Source organism: Lissotriton vulgaris, chromosome 8 (genome assembly GCF_964263255.1).
Source record: "Lissotriton vulgaris chromosome 8, aLisVul1.2, whole genome shotgun sequence".
NCBI lineage: Eukaryota > Metazoa > Chordata > Amphibia > Caudata > Salamandridae > Lissotriton > Lissotriton vulgaris.
Genome location: NC_141696.1, coordinates 1,265,514,127 through 1,265,533,178, shown reverse-complemented (window position 1 = coordinate 1,265,533,178; position 19,052 = coordinate 1,265,514,127). Strand labels below are relative to the sequence as shown.

The 19,052-nt window shown below is 48.0% G+C and overlaps 1 protein-coding gene across 5 annotated transcripts in view; it reads left to right on the top strand.

Moving 5' to 3' along the window:
- Window positions 1–19,052, top strand: part of NUP58 (nucleoporin 58) — a 504,014-nt gene that overhangs the window by 101,838 nt on the left and 383,124 nt on the right. For all 5 annotated transcript variants that reach the window (XR_015299350.1, XM_086935184.1, XM_086935186.1 and 2 more), the window contains exon 6: window positions 8,690–8,806. Coding sequence is in view for 4 of the 5 variants with exons in the window: in XM_086935184.1 (XP_086791310.1) it covers window positions 8,690–8,806 (117 nt within the window). In the remaining variant the exon portion in view is untranslated. The remainder of the gene's footprint in view (window positions 1–8,689; window positions 8,807–19,052) is intronic.

The window sequence follows — 19,052 nt, the reverse complement described above, 5'->3', positions numbered from 1 at the left end:
ACAAAGGCCACAGGAAATTCCTCCGATTCGCAGTGGCAGGTCAGCACTATCAATTCTGTGTTTTCCCATTCGACCTAAAGTCGGCACCCAGAATTTTTACCAAGTGCCTCTCCCCGGGGGCAACCTTCCTACTTCAACAAGGATACCAAGTCCATACCTGGACGACTGGCTGGTAAAAGCACCATCTTTGAAAGGCGCAGTGAAGTCCTCCAGCGCCTGTCTCAATCTTTTCCAGCAACTGGGTCTGACGCTCAATCACGAGAAGTCAACCTTCCAGCCCTCCCGAGTTCTTACCTTTCTCGGAGCGACATTGGATACGGAATGTTCCAAAGCATTTCCATCTCAGGAAAGGAAGCACAAACTTATCACTCTGGCCACCGCAGTGGCCTCGAGAAAAAATTTGCTGGTCCGTACTTTCAAGTCCCATCTGGGGATGATGTCCTCATGTATCCTGCTTATTCCGCACTGCCGGCTCAGAATGCGCCCTCTGCAGGAATCCTTGACCAGGCAATGGACTCAGAGCAGAGGCTCTTTCGAGGATGGCATTGTGATAACACAGCAAATGTCCAAGGCCTTGCTATGGTGGAGGTCGTCCAAAAACCTTTCGCAAGGACTAACATTCCTTCTGCCTGCAGCCCCACACGTGATAACTACGGACGCCTCCCTAGAGGGTTGGGGAGCGGTCATTCAAGAGCTGCAGATCAGCGGCAAGTGGACGGACTAGGAAAAGCAGCTCCATATCAATCTCCTAGAGCTGAGAGCAGTTTTTCTATCTCTGAAGGCTTTCCTACCGCGCAGCCAGAACTCCCAGGTGCTTGTTGGGACCGACAACACTAAGACAATGCACTACTTGAACAAACTGGGAGGAACCCGTTCGCTCACACTATCTCGCGAATCGCAGAAAATCTGGAACTGGCTTGTGCTTCACAGTATCACGCTGTCAGCGGAGTATGTCCCAGGCAAGGACAACATCATAGCAGATGCTCTAAGCAGAGATCTCTGTCCCACGAATGGGAGCTAGAACAAGAAGTGCTGGATCACATCTTTTCGGAATGGGGAAGACCACAGATCGACATTTTTGCCACCTGGGAGAACGCCAAATGCCGTAACTTCGCAAGTTGGCATCCCCAATTGCGGTCACTCGGAAATGCATTTTCCATCGCATGGCGCAACGTGTTTGCGTACGCATTTCCGCCATTTCCCCTGATACCAAGAGTCCTCCGAAAAATGAAGACAGAACACTGCACCCTGATTCTGATTGCCCCGTTCTGGCCGAGGCAGCAGTGGTTCACGGACCTCCATCGCCTCTCAGTCTACCCGCCAATCCGTCTGGGCCAACATCCGTCCCTGCTCACGATGTCCAACGGCCAGGTACAGCACGCGAATCTGAAATCTCTCAGATTATCGGCTTGGCTCCTGAGTACCGAGAGTTTTACCAACTAGACATTCCGCAGGAGTGCAAAGATGTCCTTGCGAAAGCAAGAGCAGAGATCACAAACAAGACCTACTCGTTAAAGTGGAAACGCTTTTGCATTTGGTGTAAGGACGAAGATATACATCCCTTTCAGGCTACTCCGGAGCAGTTACTACCATATCTGCTACACCTGGCACAGGCAGGGCTTGCTCATGCCTCTATTAGAGTACTGTAACGGGGGTGAGGTCGGAAGGCTTACCCCGAGGGAATGGTGGTGTCCGTGCCCCGCTGACCCTGAACGTCCTCCTTCGTTACAGACTGACCCATGGAGGAACAATCAGTGCAACCGTAGCGTGGATGGAGATCACAGCGGCCCCTTTAACTGGGCGTTCGATTCCGAGAAGGAGGATCCGCCCCCTGAGGACGTCAGCACCACCGGAATGGTCAAAGGCCAGGATGTGATGTATGAAGGGTGTGTTTACACCCCGGAGGAGCGGAAGGAGGAAGACGAGATGGCAGCAAGCGGAGAGAAGGACGGAAACAAGGAGGAAAAGACCCCGGAGGAACATCGAGGCGGCGAGGTGGAGCCGGTGAAAGGAGGAGAGCCAGGAGGCCAACGACCCCGTGATCCGCCGTGCCACACTCCCGAGGGAGGAGTGTGGCTGTCACAGGTACAGCGGCTTTGGGCAGCCTGGGTGGGGAGCCGGAGTGCTCACGTGTAAAGTAGTGTAAAAAGCCCTTGTTTGTTTCCTCCCCTTCGTGTCACCGACCCCCCCCCCCCCCCCCCCTCCACTACCCGTTCCTTCCCTGTACCTCACCTCCTATCCCGACCTTCGTACACCGTTGCACCAAGTCGTATGAGCACTGTACACTAGGGCTGTCCTCACTACCCCGGTCACTGAAGGTGCATAACCTGAGAAGAGCATACAGTAACGGCATCCCTCTCTCTCTGGTCTCTTCCATGTAACGGAGCTGGTCGGAGTCCCGCTAAGAGCTTCCCGAGACCATCAAGAAGCTGTAGAAACATCAACCACGGATCCCAGCACCTTCCCCCGAGACCGCCTGACCCAGAGGAGGAGAAAGACATTTGTATATAAAACCACTTTGAAAATAAAACCCTCTTTGCCTGCAACACCTGGTGTCAAGGTCGTCCCTGTACCCCCGCCTACAAGTACATTTGGCAGCAATTTCTCGCTTTACAAGAACTTCAAAAGGACCCTCTCTCTGGTTACACAGGTTGATAAAAACAGTTTCTAAAGGGGCTTTACAGATCCTTTCCTCGGCCACGAAGAATACCACCAACATGGGATCTCAATGTGGTCCTCAACCAATTGATGAAGCACCCGTTCGAGCCCATTCACAGGGCAGATGTCAAATACATCTCCTGGAAAACGACCCTTCTCTTGGCTCTGACCTCAGCAAGAAGGGTCAGCGAACTACAGGCTCTTTCCATACAAAATCCGTTCATGCAGTTCAAGGAAGAAAGAGTGATTTTAAGAACTAATCCTCGATTTATCCCTAAAGTCCCTTCGGACTTCCATTTAAACGAACCTCTAGTCCTCCGATCATTTTTCCCAAATCCCAGCACTGCAGCTGAAAAATCCCTGCACTCGCTGGACCTGAAGAGATGTCTTAAGTTTTACCTCGACAAGACAAAACAATTCAGGAAAACGAACCAGCTTTTCATAGCTTTTAGTAAACCAAGAAAAGGCATGCCGCTTTCCAAGCAAAGTATTTCAAGGTGGATATCTTCGGCAATTGCCTTTTGTCACGACAAAGCCGGAAGGCCGTTACACTCCAAAGTAAGAGCTCTCTACAAGAGCCGTGTCCACATCGGCAGCGCTCTTTGCTGGGGTGCCAATTTTGGACATTTGCATGGCAGAGACCTGGAAGTCGCTGCATACCTTCACCAGGCACTACTGCCTGGATACGAAACTGATGCAGGATGCAGCAGTGGGCCAGGCGGTGCTCCGCCATCTATTCCAGTGAGGTGAGCCTTCCTCCTTCCCGCCATCCTTAGCTGGTATGCACATTTTTAGGTCTCGCGACCTATCGATGTGCGCAAGCGCATCGAGCGGAGTGAGAATTCAAGTGGCGAAAACATCATGAAACCAAAGGGCTTTCAGCCCCGCGGTTTTCATGCAGTTCACGTGAACCACGTGATTAAACATGCACGCGCATCGGCAACATTTCTCAATCACCCTCCCACAGGCACGCCCCCCCACCAGGCTCTCCCGCCCCCATCAGGCTTCCCTCGTAATCCGCCGCAACATTTCTCAATCACCCTCCCACAGGCACGCCCCCCCACCAGTCTCCCGCCCCCATCCGGCTTCCCTCCTAATCCGCCTCCCCTCGCTCGCATTCCCGCCCCAGGCTCTCCCGCCCCCATCCAGCTTCCCTCCGCCATCTGCCTGCCACACTAGAGCTGCGGACGCCTCAATCTCCTCCCACCTCGCATGGCCGTCCTTTCTGCCCGCCAGCACTTTCCCTCGTAATCCGCCGCAACATTTCTCAATCACCCTCCCACAGGCACTCCCCCCCACCAGTCTCCCGCCCCCATCCGGCTTCCCTCCTAATCCGCCTCCCCTCGCTCGCATTCCCGCCCCAGGCTCTCCCGCCCCCATCCGGCTTCCCTCCTAATCCGCCTCCCCTCGCTCGCATTCCCGCCCCAGGCTCTCCCGCCCCCATCCAGCTTCCCTCCGCCATCTGCCTGCCACACTAGAGCTGCGGACGCCTCAATCTCCTCCCACCTCGCATGGCCGTCCTTTCTGCCCGCCAGCACTTCAGTTCCGCCCTGTCTAAACCATGCCTCCTTTCTCGTCGTTGCCTCCGCATCAGTCAATCAGATGCTCGTTCTTGTTTCTTTTTACTTTCAAACTACTTTTTCCATCTTATTTCCATCACGTCCATCGCTAAAAGAAAGGAATGCTTACAGGAAACATCCTCTGCAGCGGGGCTTATCTCGACTGGGACAGTAATTCAAAGTGAAATGTTTTTTTACTGTTTTGGCTTCTTTCTGCGCCAGCAGGCGGAAAAAAAGACAATGGGAAACACCCGAGCCGCCAGAGTAAGCACTCCAGACTGTCAGAATCCACAGAAAGTACGTGCGCCCCACAAATAGGCCATCAGCTCCACCGCATGCCTTCAACCCTAGTTACATCAACCCTAGTTACATTTAATTAGCAGCAGCAGCATTTCTCCTGCGCCAGGCCACATCAGGACACTTTCACCCACACAGCAACACTTACAGACACGCAACGCCACTCACACCCACGCAAGCCCACTATCATCCACGCAACACCACACTCACTCACCCACGCAACGCCACTCACTCACGCAAAGCCACTTTCACCCACACAGCACCACTTTCAGACACGCAACGCCACTCACTCAAAGCAACGCCACTCACTCAAAGCAACGCCACTCACTCAAAGCAACGCCACTCACTCAAAGCAACGCCACTCACTCAAAGCAACGCCACTCACTCAAAGCAACGCCACTCACTCAAAGCAACGCCACTCACTCAAAGCAACGCCACTCACTCAAAGCAACGCCACTCACTCAAAGCAACGCCACTCACTCAAAGCAACGCCACTCACTCAAAGCAACGCCACTCACTCAAAGCAACGCCACTCACACATGCAACGCCACTCACACATGCAACGCCACTCACACATGCAACGCCACTCACACATGCAACGCCACTCACACATGCAACGCCACTCACACATGCAACGCCACTCACACATGCAACGCCACTCACACATGCAACGCCACTCACACATGCAACGCCACTCACACATGCAACGCCACTCACACATGCAACGCCACTCACACATGCAACGCCACTCACACATGCAACGCCACTCACACATGCAACGCCACTCACACATGCAACGCCACTCACACATGCAACGCCACTCACACATGCAACGCCACTCACACATGCAACGCCACTCACACAGGCAACGCCACTCACACAGGCAACGCCACTCACACAGGCAACGCCACTCACACAGGCAACGCCACTCACACAGGCAACGCCACTCACACAGGCAACGCCACTCACACAGGCAACGCCACTCACACAGGCAACGCCACTCACACAGGCAACGCCACTCACACAGGCAACGCCACTCACACAGGCAACGCCACTCACACACGCAACGCCACTCACGTTGCCAATAGGTCTCGCAGTAGGAAAGTTGGAGCCATTACCATTGCAAATAACAATGCCTTTTATTTTTTTTTCATCTTAAAAACATAAAGAGCTTTGTCATTTACAAAACCAATAGCTCCAACTTTCCTACTGCGAGACCTATTGGCAACGCCAGTGCTTGTTTACTTATTTATTGTTATTTGTTGATGTTCTTAATCGCATGATATTTATTATCTGACTGCTGTATACTGTCCCATCACAAATGTGCATAATGTATTGCTTGCTACTCCGATTCAGGCATGTGAATCTATGAAAGACACCCATAATACTGTATGAGAAATGCGTTACTTACCTGTAACTGCAGTTATCCAGTATTGGTGTCTTTCATAGATTCACATGCAACCCTCCCACCTCCCCTGGAAGGACTCACTTCTTTCTCTAACCGGTATTACGCCTACCTAGCTTAGTGCGTACGAAAATCTGAGAGACTGAGGCTCCTGACAGGAAGGTTCTAGAGGGAGGTGGTAGCTGATTGGCTTCCTTCTAGAGTTTGGTCCATTTTACAAAAGGACATAGATAGGCTACTAAGGCAAGGCCCTTAGGCATACTTTTTTCTATGTAGTAATGTCTATAGGACATTACTTTTCTATGTACCGGAGACTCCCGTCTCGACGACTGGGAATGATTCAGGCATGTGAATCTATGAAAGACACCAATACTGGATAACTGCAGTTACAGGTAAGTAACGCATTTCTTCTCTCTTCCGAGAAGAACTCGTGCCACTCCTTTGCTGCACAAATTGCACTGGCTGCCTATTGAACATCGGGTGCAGTTCAAGTGTCTTTGTGTAGCTCGTAAGGCCATCTATGGAGAGGCCCCTAAATACATCAAGGATCGACTGGTGAGGTTCGTCCCAGGCGGAGCTCTACGCTCCTCCAAAGCTGTGAATTTGACGTCATCAAAATTCAAATTTAAGACTAGAGGAGGTAAAGCTCTGTCGGTCCTTCTCTCACAGCTTTGGAAAGAGCTTCCCGCATTTTTGCAAGGAGATCCAGTGCTCCTGTCTTTCAGAAAACATTTGAAAACCCATTTGTTTAAAAAGACAATCTCCTCAATATAATGGTTCAGCCAGTGAGGAGCTTTTAGTGGCTGGGTGATTTTGTTCCCTCTTGAAAGCGCTTAGAGACCAGTGGTGATTTGCGCTATACAAAAGCTAGGTAACATAACATAACACCTTCAATGGGTTGACTGTATATCCAACGCATCCTGTTACTTGAGCTACATAAGAAGCCGAGGCTTAGTAATGGAGGTCATCTCGACCCAGTGGGCACTGCATTGGACACTTTAGGATTCCTCCCATTCCAAAGGAAAGCAGAGTAACTTTGCTCATTTGGAACACTTTTTTTGACTCAATATGAATGGCACTTTAAGGAAGATGCACTATGTGATGATTAGTTAACTTGCAAAATAGTTATGGATACGTTTGAATTTGACTTCTGAGCTGGCATGGGTCCAGCTGCCATATGATTTGGGTTCATATGCTAGGGCTTCGAGTAACTGTTGAGAGATGCCTGTCGGATCAATATCCTATCCATCTATAAAAAACAAAGCTTAAATCAGTTTACAGATAGGAGTTTAAATAGCATAAAAAAATAACATTCAGCTCTTCGTCTATTATCTCCTTGCATTTGCTTTGTTCGCCCTAATTTGACAGGGTATACCCAGGCATGGATCTCTTGCTCACTTTGCCACGGCATTCAAGCTAGCCTGGAGCTAGCCTGGCTGATGAGGGGTGTTACCCCGAAACCGGTTCCAGGATGCTTGTTTCTGGTCCAGGGAAGACCTGGCTTGGCAGTTCGGGCTGTACTGTTCCCTTGAGGAACAGGGTCCAGGCTGATTTGCATATGGCTGGCTCTGAACTGGGGTGGTGAAGTTAGCTAAAGAATGATGATGAATTCAACTCCAATCTAATAGTGACTGGGGATGAGTGTCTGAAAAGATTCAGTACTCCGTCCTTCATCTCCTTGTGTTTGCTTTACTCTATATCCTATTCAGGCTTGAATTACAAAAAGATCCAAATTCTGTCTAGTGCTGATACCTTGGGTATTTTTTCTGAAAAGCATCTAGCTCACCTCGCAGGGTCTGGGCTTCCATGAAGCATTTACAATTTCCTATTCTAATATTCTGAAAAAGAGCAGCGAGGCACTGATTCTGACCACAAAACCAACTTCTTTTGCTATCTGCATATTTATGATGCATTTTGAATCCTTAAACATTGTATTTGATTTGTATGCTAATCTCCAGCTGTAAGGATCTGTTAGGCAAGTACAATGCTGTTCCTCAGTGGTAACTACCCCCAGTCTGATATAGTTAATTACATAATCCCTAAGAATAGTTTGCCCAAACTAAGGTTCTGTATTAACACTGTGTTTGAGATAAATGTTAACTTTTCAGTACTAGAACCGATTATAATGAACAGCAAAATATTATTCACAGGGATGAGACCCCTCTAACTACACAAGTACTTGAAGTCATTTTATTTAGCACCTCTGTTTCTGCTCCGAACATTCAGTTTGGTGTCCCATCCTATAAATGTAAAATGAGGAAAGCTGCATGTGGAAAACACATTTTCAGCTACATTATATAGCAGTGGCTTCAAATTTGAGAAGTCCTCTGGCCAGGACTTAGGCCCATCCCCCTGCCGGCATTCAAGCTCCCACTGTGCATTGCCTTTACCCATGCACAGAGGGGGTTGGCTTAGCTTCAGCCTGTCACTGCACAGGCTTTGCACAACCTCCTGCAAGCCCCCAACCCATGTTTCCTTTTTTTTTATTTGACTCAAAACTTGGAACACCAGAGACTGTGTTAACTGCATTCTTAATAACCCAGAGACTCCTTTTAGCTCAAAGCCTGTCATTATTTTGATTGCAAGCTCCAGTCTACAATGTTAACGTACTGTTTCAACTTTTTCTCTTTTTTTCAAATCAACGGTATTGATGTCTACAAATTAGGATATTACATTCTGATGTATACTCATGATTTTGTATAGGTACAAGCAGTTGTCTTCAGATATGTTAATCTGTTTGCTTACTCATTGGAAATGTTTCGTTTTTCAGGTCTCGGCCAAAATACTCTAGGCTTGGGTTTAGGCTGCACAGTTGCACCAACACCTGCAACCACAGCTAATGAAGGTCTGGGAGGAATAGATTTTAGCAGCTCTTCAGATAAAAAATGTAAGTGACGTGTGTTTTTTCCAGTCCCCTGTGTTTAAAGACTAATCTGGGAAATCTTTGGGTGCTGACCCAAAAAAATCTATTTACCATCCTGTTTGCCTTTTAGTTGAGATTTTAGGTCTCGCTGAGCCAACGTGCATGCGTCGTCTCCGAGACTTAAGTAAGGGGCTTTTTAAAATGCTCCCAAAGGCTTTTCCAGGTGGATTGCCTACAGTGCATGTGTGCGGGCGCGTGCACATTGCACACCATTTGGCAGCCTTTGGGAGGACTTTCGCGGCCTCTTTTATGATCTCAGCGAGCCGCGCAGCCACTGAGAACATCAAAGCGGCCGTGAAAGTGCTCACCATTTGCAACCCCCCCCCCCCTCATCCCACTTCCTGCTTGTAGTCTGCTTCAGTGAAAAAATAAAACAAAAATCTTTGGTGCTATATTCTTTCTTTCGTTCTTCCCGCCATCTGTGGTCTCCATTCTTTCCTTTCTCACACTGTCTCATTATATCTCCTCTCATTTCCTCTCTCTGTCTCGCTTTCTGTCTCAGCCCCAACCTTTCTTTTTTCTATAATTTTTGCTTGTTGTTATTCCAGCCCGCGGGTCACGGTGCCTCCTGTGTTCCCTTGTCGCCGATGCCTTTCCCTCTGTGAGCTTGTGTCTTGCCACTATGCTTCCTTATGCATCTGCCTATTTGTAATTGTGCCCTACACCTTAAAGTGGTCGCTGTCCTTCATCCCTCTACGGACTCGGTAATTAGAGCGCCCCCGGGACTTCACCTGCATAGTGCACGGCTAATTGTATTCTGCCTGCAGCCACGCAGGCCTATTATAGATGCGCAGCTCCCGCAAAGCCTGTATTTTGGGGAAACATGTTTGGTACATCAGGCTCCAAGACTGGAAATGTGAGCATCCTTTATTTTGAGTTATGGCCACAGCGTAGTGCAGAGCTGATGTGGCCATCGCCACTGCAAAGGTACACCAGAGACTAAGGGCTAGATGTAGGTAATTCCCATTTACAGACTCTTAAATACCGAATTTTACCGATTCGGTATTTAAGAGCCTGTAAATGGGAAGGGGGCAGATTTAGGTAATTTTAAAATCTGAATTACCGAATCTGTAAAATTCGGTATTTACCAATTCTGTAAATACAGAATCGGTATTTCCCATTGATTCCTATGGGCTTTGAAGCCCATAGGAATCAATTCTGTAAATACAGAATCGGTATTTCCCATTGATTCCTATGGGCTTTAAAGCCCATAGGAATCAATGGGAAATAACGATTCTGTATTTACAGAATCGGTAAATACCGAATCCTGCAAGGGTGCAGGGGGTGTCACTTTGACACCCTCTAGCACCCCAAGTACAGGCTTGTGTGCAATGTGGCACACATACTAAGGGCATGTCTGTGTGTCACATTGCACAGGTGTGCATGCACAGGTGTGCATGCACACCTTAATTCAGTATTTTACCACACAATAGGATTGTGTGGTAAAATACCGCCTTAAGGGCCCGTGGCACTGTAAACTGTGCCACCTACATCTGTAATAACAGAATCGGTATATTTACCGATTCGGTAATTTTACAGAATCGGTAAATATACCGATTCTGTATTTTTCAGCCCCCTACATCTGAAAACCCTAATACCGGTCGGAAACGGCCGAAATCTGCCGTTTCCGACCAGTATTAGGACTCCTACATCTGGCCCCTAGTACAGTGCCCCCCATTGCGAAGTATGCTCACATTTCGTGAACATGTGTTTACAGTGAATTGTGACACTCATTGCTTTGAATTACGAGAAGACCTACTTCGCTCACAGAGAGTGTAGTTTACATTCTACTGCTAAATGTTAGATTATAGGAAATACACTATAGGGTGGAATGGAAGCTATGGCACTCTTCGCCCGCGCTGATCTGGCATCCCATACCAGAGAAGGCCTTGCAGTAATCTGTGTGAACTCCACGAGTAGAACATGCTTCATTTAATTACACTGCGGTTTCGGACGAATATATGATGAAATGCCAGGCCCGGCACTAGCAGAAACGGCAGGCTGGTCACCCATGCCACAGCCCTTAAAGGGAAATCTCCGAAGCAGGCCTAGAAATGTATGAGGCAGGACAAATCGAATGATAGCAATGAAACTGCTCTAACTTTCAAAGAAGTGACATCTTTTTGGCAATGTCCCATGAAACATCGCAAGGAATGTAGAACATTTTGGCTTAGTGTATTTTTCAACCAACTAATCTCACACACACGCAAATACACATTCTCTCTCTCTCTTTCAGACCTTCTCAGGCACTTTAAATTCAAAGTACCCACAGATGTGACGTGAGCATTTCTTTGGGTATCTATTATCTGGCAATCACTCCTTACACTTCTCATCCATGTGTGCTCTAGGGGGTGACCTGTATCTTATCCCCCAATTAACATATCAAACAAGCAAGAATTTAACTGTTTGTCCCAAACTCTGGGAAACTGGTTAACCAGTGTTGACCAGTGAGTTCACTATTCCGTGTCTGTGTTATGGACAATTTTCTCATAAGGGTTAAGCATACGCATCTTTAAATGAAGGATCCTCAAAAGTCCCTACCGGGAGGGAGGTTTAAGGAGGGGGCAAAAAAGGGAAGAGGAAGGGGGGGTGGAGAGCCTGCCGCTCATTCAGTCCACTCCACATCTGGGCCACTCCTCCGTTGATCCCAAACAATCGCCATCTTTGCTCTCCGCTCCATCCGCATCCTCTCCCGAATATATATCATTCAAGGCATCCCAGTCTCGCAATACCTTTGTCCACAAGCTTGCCAATGGGTGGTGGCGTATCCCCCGGGCTCCTTCCCTCAGTAGCATCCTTTCTTCTGCCCTGACCCACAAGTCCAAATTTTTCTCCCAGGCTGTCACTGTAGGGCCCGTCGTAGACATCCACATCAGCGCTATCGGTGTACGTGCTAGGACCAGGTCCAGATCTACGAATCTGGAGCCCACCTTCCTTGCCCTTGGTCTGGGGAACAGTCCCAGCGGAACAAGGAAGTGTGTGGTTCAGAGTCTTGTTAATAGAGTCCATTATCGAGCTTCAGAACTCCTAGAGTCGTGCACACTCCCACGTCATGTGGGCGAATCCCACATCCAGCAGCAACAGACTCCCCCCAATATATGATGTTCAGTCTGAGGTGTTATATATACATGTTGATGTAGTTGAATTGGACAAGTTTACATTTGTTGTTCCTAGATTCCAGTTTCTGGCTTTTCAGGACCCGCTCCCACTCCTTGTCTTGTAGATCTCTCCCTATTAGTACTCTTCACCTCTCCCGCGTCCGATCTAAGGACACCTGGACCATAGCCAATAAAGCTCTATAGAGCCATTTCACTAAGTGCCTAGCTGCCCCTAACGTTACCAGTGCTTACGGCTCCTGCCTGCCACTTCGCCATAAGGGATAAAAAATCATCCAAAGGCATCAACACCGCTGTGGATAACAGTCGCACACTGCGATTATCCCAAATGCTGTCCACTCAAACAGCTGAGCTCTAGAGAATGGGGTAAGCAGATCCCCATTTGGGAGTCCAATCCAGGGCATAGAGCGGAATCCTGACTTTGCGCCGGAATCCCCTCCTCCAGCATTGCTGAGCAGTCTGTAGTAGTACCCCCTGCTACAGCGAAGGCACCGCCGGGTGAATGAGTTCGGCCAGCAACATCCCCCGATTGTCATTCATGCCAATTTGGAGCCAGCAAGTCAGAGTTCCTACTGTCTAACCATTGGGCCAGCCATTGGAGTTGGGCTGCTAAATAGTGTAGCTCGAACTCTGGTGCGCCTAGTCCCCCTTTGTCTGATGGTCTCTGCAGTACTGAAAGGGAAACTTTGCTCTGTCCTCCATCTCAAATCAATTCCCAGAGAAGCCCATCTAGGCTTGTAAACCATGCAAGCGGGACCACTACAGGACGATTTATAAAATAATATAAAAGTCTGGGAAGCATTATCGTTTTAGGTAGCTCTATACGGACCATCAGAGGCAATTTCAGTGAGCGCTATAGGGACCATCAGAGGCAATTTCAGTGAGCGCAAGAACTGAATAGAAGACCTAAGGGAGTGCATAACCAGGTTCAGGTTACCATCCCTCAAAGCTTCTACAATGTGGAATGCTTGCATCCCTAGATACTTGAAGGAGGAGGGGGACCAGGTCCGGTCACAAGCTACATCCTCTGGGCATTGTCAATGGCTCGTTAGTGGGAAGATATGGGTCTTTGTTTTATTCAATTTAAGACCTGCCAGGACAGCATATTCCTCAAGGCTGGCCAAGGCTCGATCCACCCCGTGAACAGTCTCCCAGATACAGCAGCAAATCGTCGGCATATAGGGATACGACATGGTCTCCACCCCCCCACCCCCCAACGCATATTCTGTGCTGGCACCCTCTTTGCCGAAAGAGCTCTGCCAGCGGCACAATGGCCAAAGCAAACCGGAGCGGGGATAGTGGGCATCCCTGGCTGGTGCCCCTCTGAATATCCTACAAGGCTGATATCACTCTACCTGTCCTGACAAGCCGTTAAGTGCAAGTACAACAATTGGACCACTTGATCTACCCCCTCCCCAAGCCCATCCGCTCCATTGTGGCGTATAAGAAGTCCCATCTCACAGAGTCAAATGCTTTTTCCTGGTCAACTGACATTATAAGGGCCTCCGGATAGCATCCTTGTTCTGAATGATACATAACTTGAAAAAGTGAACCTGGATGGTATGAAACCATTTTGGTTCTCGTGTATAAACTGCGACATGTGAAGCAGGAGCCACATGGCCAAAATTTTGCTCAAAACCTTAAAATCTACATTCAGCATGCAGAGAGGACAAAAGTCCGATGCACGTGCCTCCATTGACTTTGTGTTCGGGAGGGGGACAACCATTGATGTGTCCCTTGTGTGAAGCCTGCAGCATACCTTGGGCCAGCTACTCCACATAGAGCTCCTCCAGTTTAGGTTTCCAAAATCTGTGCATAGGTAGAATAGAATTCCACTTGTGCTTCTCGATCTAAGTGCCGCCTTCGACACTGTCTCCCATGACATTTTACTCCAACGTCTGGTTGAGGCCGGGGTGGTTAAGTTGGCTCTTGAATGGTTCAGATCTTTTCTATCTGATCGCTCCTTCAGGGTCATCACTCCCCCCCCTTCGAATCTAAACCACATGCGATTGCCCAGGGAGTTCCACAGGTATCGGCTCTAAGCCCCACCTTATTTAATCTTTATGTTCAGCCGCTAGCTGATGTCGCCATGCGTGGGAACCTCTCCATCGTGTCCTACGCAGACGACACTCAGCTGGCGGTTGCGATTAGTGGGGCTTCCGACCTTGAGGCAGCTAAGTTCCGTGAGGGACTTATATCCGTGGCCCACTGGATGAATGACAATTTCCTGCAATTGAACGCTAAGAAAACCGAAGTGCTCATTGTGGGGAAACAAACTCACCTGTGGGGTGATAGCTGGTGGCCTCATGAGCTCGGCCCCACCCCTATCCCCGTTACTGAAGTTAAAAATCTTGGGGTGTGGTTTGACTCCCAATTGAGCTTCTCCATCCATACTAAAAAGACTGCTGCATCTTGCTTTGGGATCTTGCGTTAACTTCGGTCTACCTTTAAATACTTTTACGCCCCCACCCGGCAACTTATTGTGCAAGCCATGATCCTGTCTAAATTAGATTATGCTAGCTCTCTTTTTCTTGGAGTCAATCAGGCCGAGCTCTCTCGTCTTCAACGCGTCCAGAACGCGGCCGCCAGGGCTCTGGTTGGCTTGCCCAAATTTTGCTCAGCTAGGAAAACCATTTACAATCTCCATTGGCTCCCGGTGGCACAGAGAATAAAGTTTAAATCTTTGATTTTGACTTTCAAAATCCTTAAACTTTCTTCCCCTCAGATTCTGCAGCAAGTTGTATCTCCCTATGTCCCAGCTCGCTCTCTGAGGTCTTCTGTTCTTCATCTTGCCACAGTTCCTCGTTTTAAGAGATCTAGGATTGGCGGACGCTCCTTCCGAGTCCTTGCCGCCAAGCCATGGAACTCCTTGCCTGTCCATATTCGTGCCATCGAGGGGCTCCTTGCTTTCAGGAAGGCTGTTAAAACCTTCCTTTTTCCCTTAGCACCTTAGTTCTGCTGTTGTTGTGTTGTGTTTTATTCCTCTGTCCGGTTTTTATGTTCTGTTCTAGCGCCAGGACGCCCCTTTGCTGGGGCATCTGCGTGCTTAATAAATCCGGATAACATAACATTCCTAGGGTCTTCCCATTGGTCATCTCTCTTTACGAGCCTCCTGCACAGTCACAGGTCGCCCCCAATCCCTTTCTCATAGTGGGATCCAACATTCCCAACGCCAAGGGCGCCAGGAATCCAGTCTCGGTTTGCCGTGTCTGCGGTGTACTATTTATTGTTTCATAATACGTATGGACTGTCCCATTTATGTCCCTAGGGATGGTGCAATATCGCTTCCCCCTCTGATGTGACTCAGGTGAGAGGCAAACCCCTAATTTCAGGGCGTACCAACCATGCCAAGTCCAAGTGTCTCAGTCGTTCAATGACTGTGTTCTAAGCTCAACTTGTGGCTCCCAGCGTCTCAGGTGAGACTGTGTCAGATGACAGTCTGTTGCCTTGATCGTGTAAGTATGCTTCCAATGTGGAGAGTTCCCCCAACAGCTCCCTCCTTACCTCTACAGTCTGTCCCATACCTTGTTCTTTTACCACTATTTTAAAAGCCTCCCATTCTACTGTCCTAGTGGCAGCTGTACTATGATTAAATTGGAAATACTCTGAGACCGCAGTATGTAGGGAGTCCCTCAACACATCCTCAAGGAATACAGGATTGAGGCCCCACTTGGGAGTCACCGTGGGCTGAACCCGTAGTCGGAAGTGTAGGAGCATGGGGTTATGTTCGGACAGCATACGCCCCAAATACTCCGTATTTGTTACGGCAGGGCCTAGATGTGCCGAACAAAGGAACATATCTAATCTGGTGTGTATCCTATGCAGGTGAGAGGAATAAGAGTAGACTCACAACTGCCGAGTTGCACCCCCCAAACATCTATAAGTTCCTACTGGTCCATCCACCCCTAAACTCTCTGGTAGTCTTAGAGACCAAAGTGCCACGCAACGGAGGCGTCGACCTGTCCACCTCCATATCTGCCACAGTTAAAAACTCCTCCAATAAGGATGAGGGGAATGGACAAGGCCCTGAAATATTGAGGCCGTCCTGGTTGGGGGAATAGACAAAGAAGCCATGTGAAGTTTGGGTGTGACCTTGCAGTACTCCTCCCTCTATCATCCTGAGGGTTATTTGGTAATAGAGAGTTAAAAAACCAGGCCATAAAGCAATCCTTAACAGCAAGGGCACCAGGTTCAGTTTGCAGTTTGGTCCATCACCTATATGTGTTCCAGAGGGCACACCATAACATGCCAAGAACACCCCTGTATGGTCCTTTTCCATATTAAATCCTGTTTGGGGTAATAATGTGGTTCCCAGACCGTGACCGTGTCAGCACAGTGGCGACAGAAACACCGTTTGGCATCAAAAAACATTGGCTGTTTTACTGGAACTTAATGAATTCCGGGACACACACAGCAACGTCTAAGAAAGGCAACAATGCTGGTGGTCAGGGAGTTACCAATTTGAGAGGGCATTACAAGAAAGAATTTGAGCCATCTTACAGAGTACCTAAATCTGTCCTGGCTGTCGGAGGTACCAGAACTGTACTTCTTTAGCCCCTTGCCGGTCACTGAGACAAAAGGTTTGCCTTCATTTATCCGATCAAATCATATGTGGCAGAATCTCAACAGTAGGCCACGTGGCTTTCTGGGTAACCACCGCTCGCCTATCGCTACCGTACAGGAAGATCAGATTGAAGCTTCAATAACTAAAGAAGATTCCTCTCTCCAACAAGAAACTGTAAACAGCAATGAAATGCTGCTTCTCCCGGTTGCAACAACAGCAACTGTACAATTGACTTGTTGCAGGGATTCTGTTCATATACAGAACTGTCTAGAGACCCAGGACCTCAGTGAATTGTGGTGGACCAAAAAACTCTCCTCAGTAGCTAGAACCCCTAACTGACTAGCAGCAGTGCCTCATTAGCTCTTCGTCCTACAGCAAAGGAACCAATGATTTGACAACCCAGAACATGCAGCTTAGGTTACTCTCAGGAATGGTGGGAATCAAGAACGCTCTTTCGTTTGTTATTCTCATACCAGTCCACAACAGCAGTAAAAAGAGACACAGGAAAATTTAGAATATTTATTTTAATGACGTGCTCTAAGATGCAGTATTTTTGCAAACACAAGCAGACCTATGATTAGAAATAATATCAGCATTGGTACAATTCCATAAAACCCAAAGGAGAAATCATATTATAATGATGGTGGAAACAGGTCCTATAGTTTGTTTGTTTGTGCTTATAGAGCACCCCCAGAGAGGGACCCCAAGATCAGCAGAAGTGAATCACATCAGAATCTGCAAAGCTCTTTCTCTCTGGGAATCTGATTTTCTCCAAGTGCCCAAAATCATGTATGCAGTGCAATATTAAAGGCTCCAGAATTTCAGTTAGATGCAGCTGCGTGAATGTTGTGTCTAAACGTAAGCCGATCAGCCTGAATAACAGCTAACCTTGTTATGATAACCTTGGAGGCTTTAGCACTCACTGTACAGACTAAGGTCGCGGTGTAAGTCTAGGGATGTTGAAAACAAGCCATTCTCATGTGAAGATATTCAAGCAGTCAAACTTACATCAACAGCTACCTGCAGTGTCGTGTGCAAAAGTGGCGAAAGGGCAATATGGTGTTTAAGCTCATGCTAACATAGCAATGTGCGCAATCAGAGGCCTGCCTTCACTAAAGACTAGTACAGAAACACAAATTCAATTCGACAACTCGAAGAGTATAAAAGTACCCCTTTTTGGAATGGTAACCCCACTTTTTGCTTGGAATTGATGTGATTTCGACAAAGTGCACTGGGTCCTTGCTAACCAGGTCTCCACTGCCAGATCTTTTCCCCAAAAACGGTGCCATTGTACCCCAACTGGCAATACCTTTGGCATTCCCTCTAAGTCGCTAGAAAGTGGTACCCCTGGTACCTAGGGCAGGGAGGCAAAAGTGTGTCCTTAAAATCTGCAGCACAAATTGTACCACCCTAAAGGACCCCTCACCAACCACCTATAGACTGCCACTGCAGGCTGCATGTTTTGGTGGAGACAAAAGTGAAAACATGACATGGCACACATCCCTGTGTGCCATGCCATCAGACTCTGCATGGATTATAAGTAAGTCACCCCTGCAGCAAGCCTTACAGCCCTAAGGCGGGGTGCACTATACTACATGTGAGGGCATTACTGCCCCTGTACTGGTCAGCCCTATTGCTGGCAGTACAAGTGAACAGGGAAGCCATATTAAGTGCATGTGCTGGACGCTGGTGGAAACTACTATCCCAGCTACATGATGGCTTCACTGAAAGTAGGTAATGTTTGGTATCAAACATCTCGTGCTAATGAACCCACGTTGATTTTTGGTTCAAATCTTTTTTTATTAACATTTCGTTTTAGCATTTTGCACAGTTTTAGGAAAAAAATCTCAACCGCGAACACTGTGTATGTGGCAGCGTTAGTCAATAGAACAGATTCAAATACGCCATTAGTCAATGTATAACTTTTGAGTTACATGGTAGTCCATTGCAAGAGTCCAAGGATCACCCCCCCTGGTAAAGGGGGGTGGGGGGTATCTAGTCCCAAAGACTGCATCGCCAGAGTATGTAAACACAGCTAGAGCATGGTGCATTATGCATCAACCGTGGACATAGGGTACAACATAATGAGTATATATTAACAACAGGAGAGGGAGGACAAACAAAGGATCACTCCTGTATCCCCAATCATAAATGCAACAAACAACTAAGGAGTGACTTGTTGGTGCTGTGGGCAAAGAAATAAAGCCAGGAACACCAAAGAAAATAACCTCCCACCAATAGAGACAAGGCGATATTGGAACCAGAATTAGGAAAAAGGGTGAACACACATACAAAGGAAAAAACAATAACTCATATTTATTTAAGAAGAACCCTCACTCACCCTAGTGGTGACATGCTTCATCATGGGGTTCCCACTGGAGGAACCGAATGTCCATCCAGTGTGCTTCAACGCCTGATTTACAGCGGAGCAGGTTATTCTTAAGTGAACTTGATAGGTATGTGTTTGAGTGCAGGTGATCGTGAGATATTAAAAAATATTAGTTGTACCAAAAACAACTTTATTTAGTGG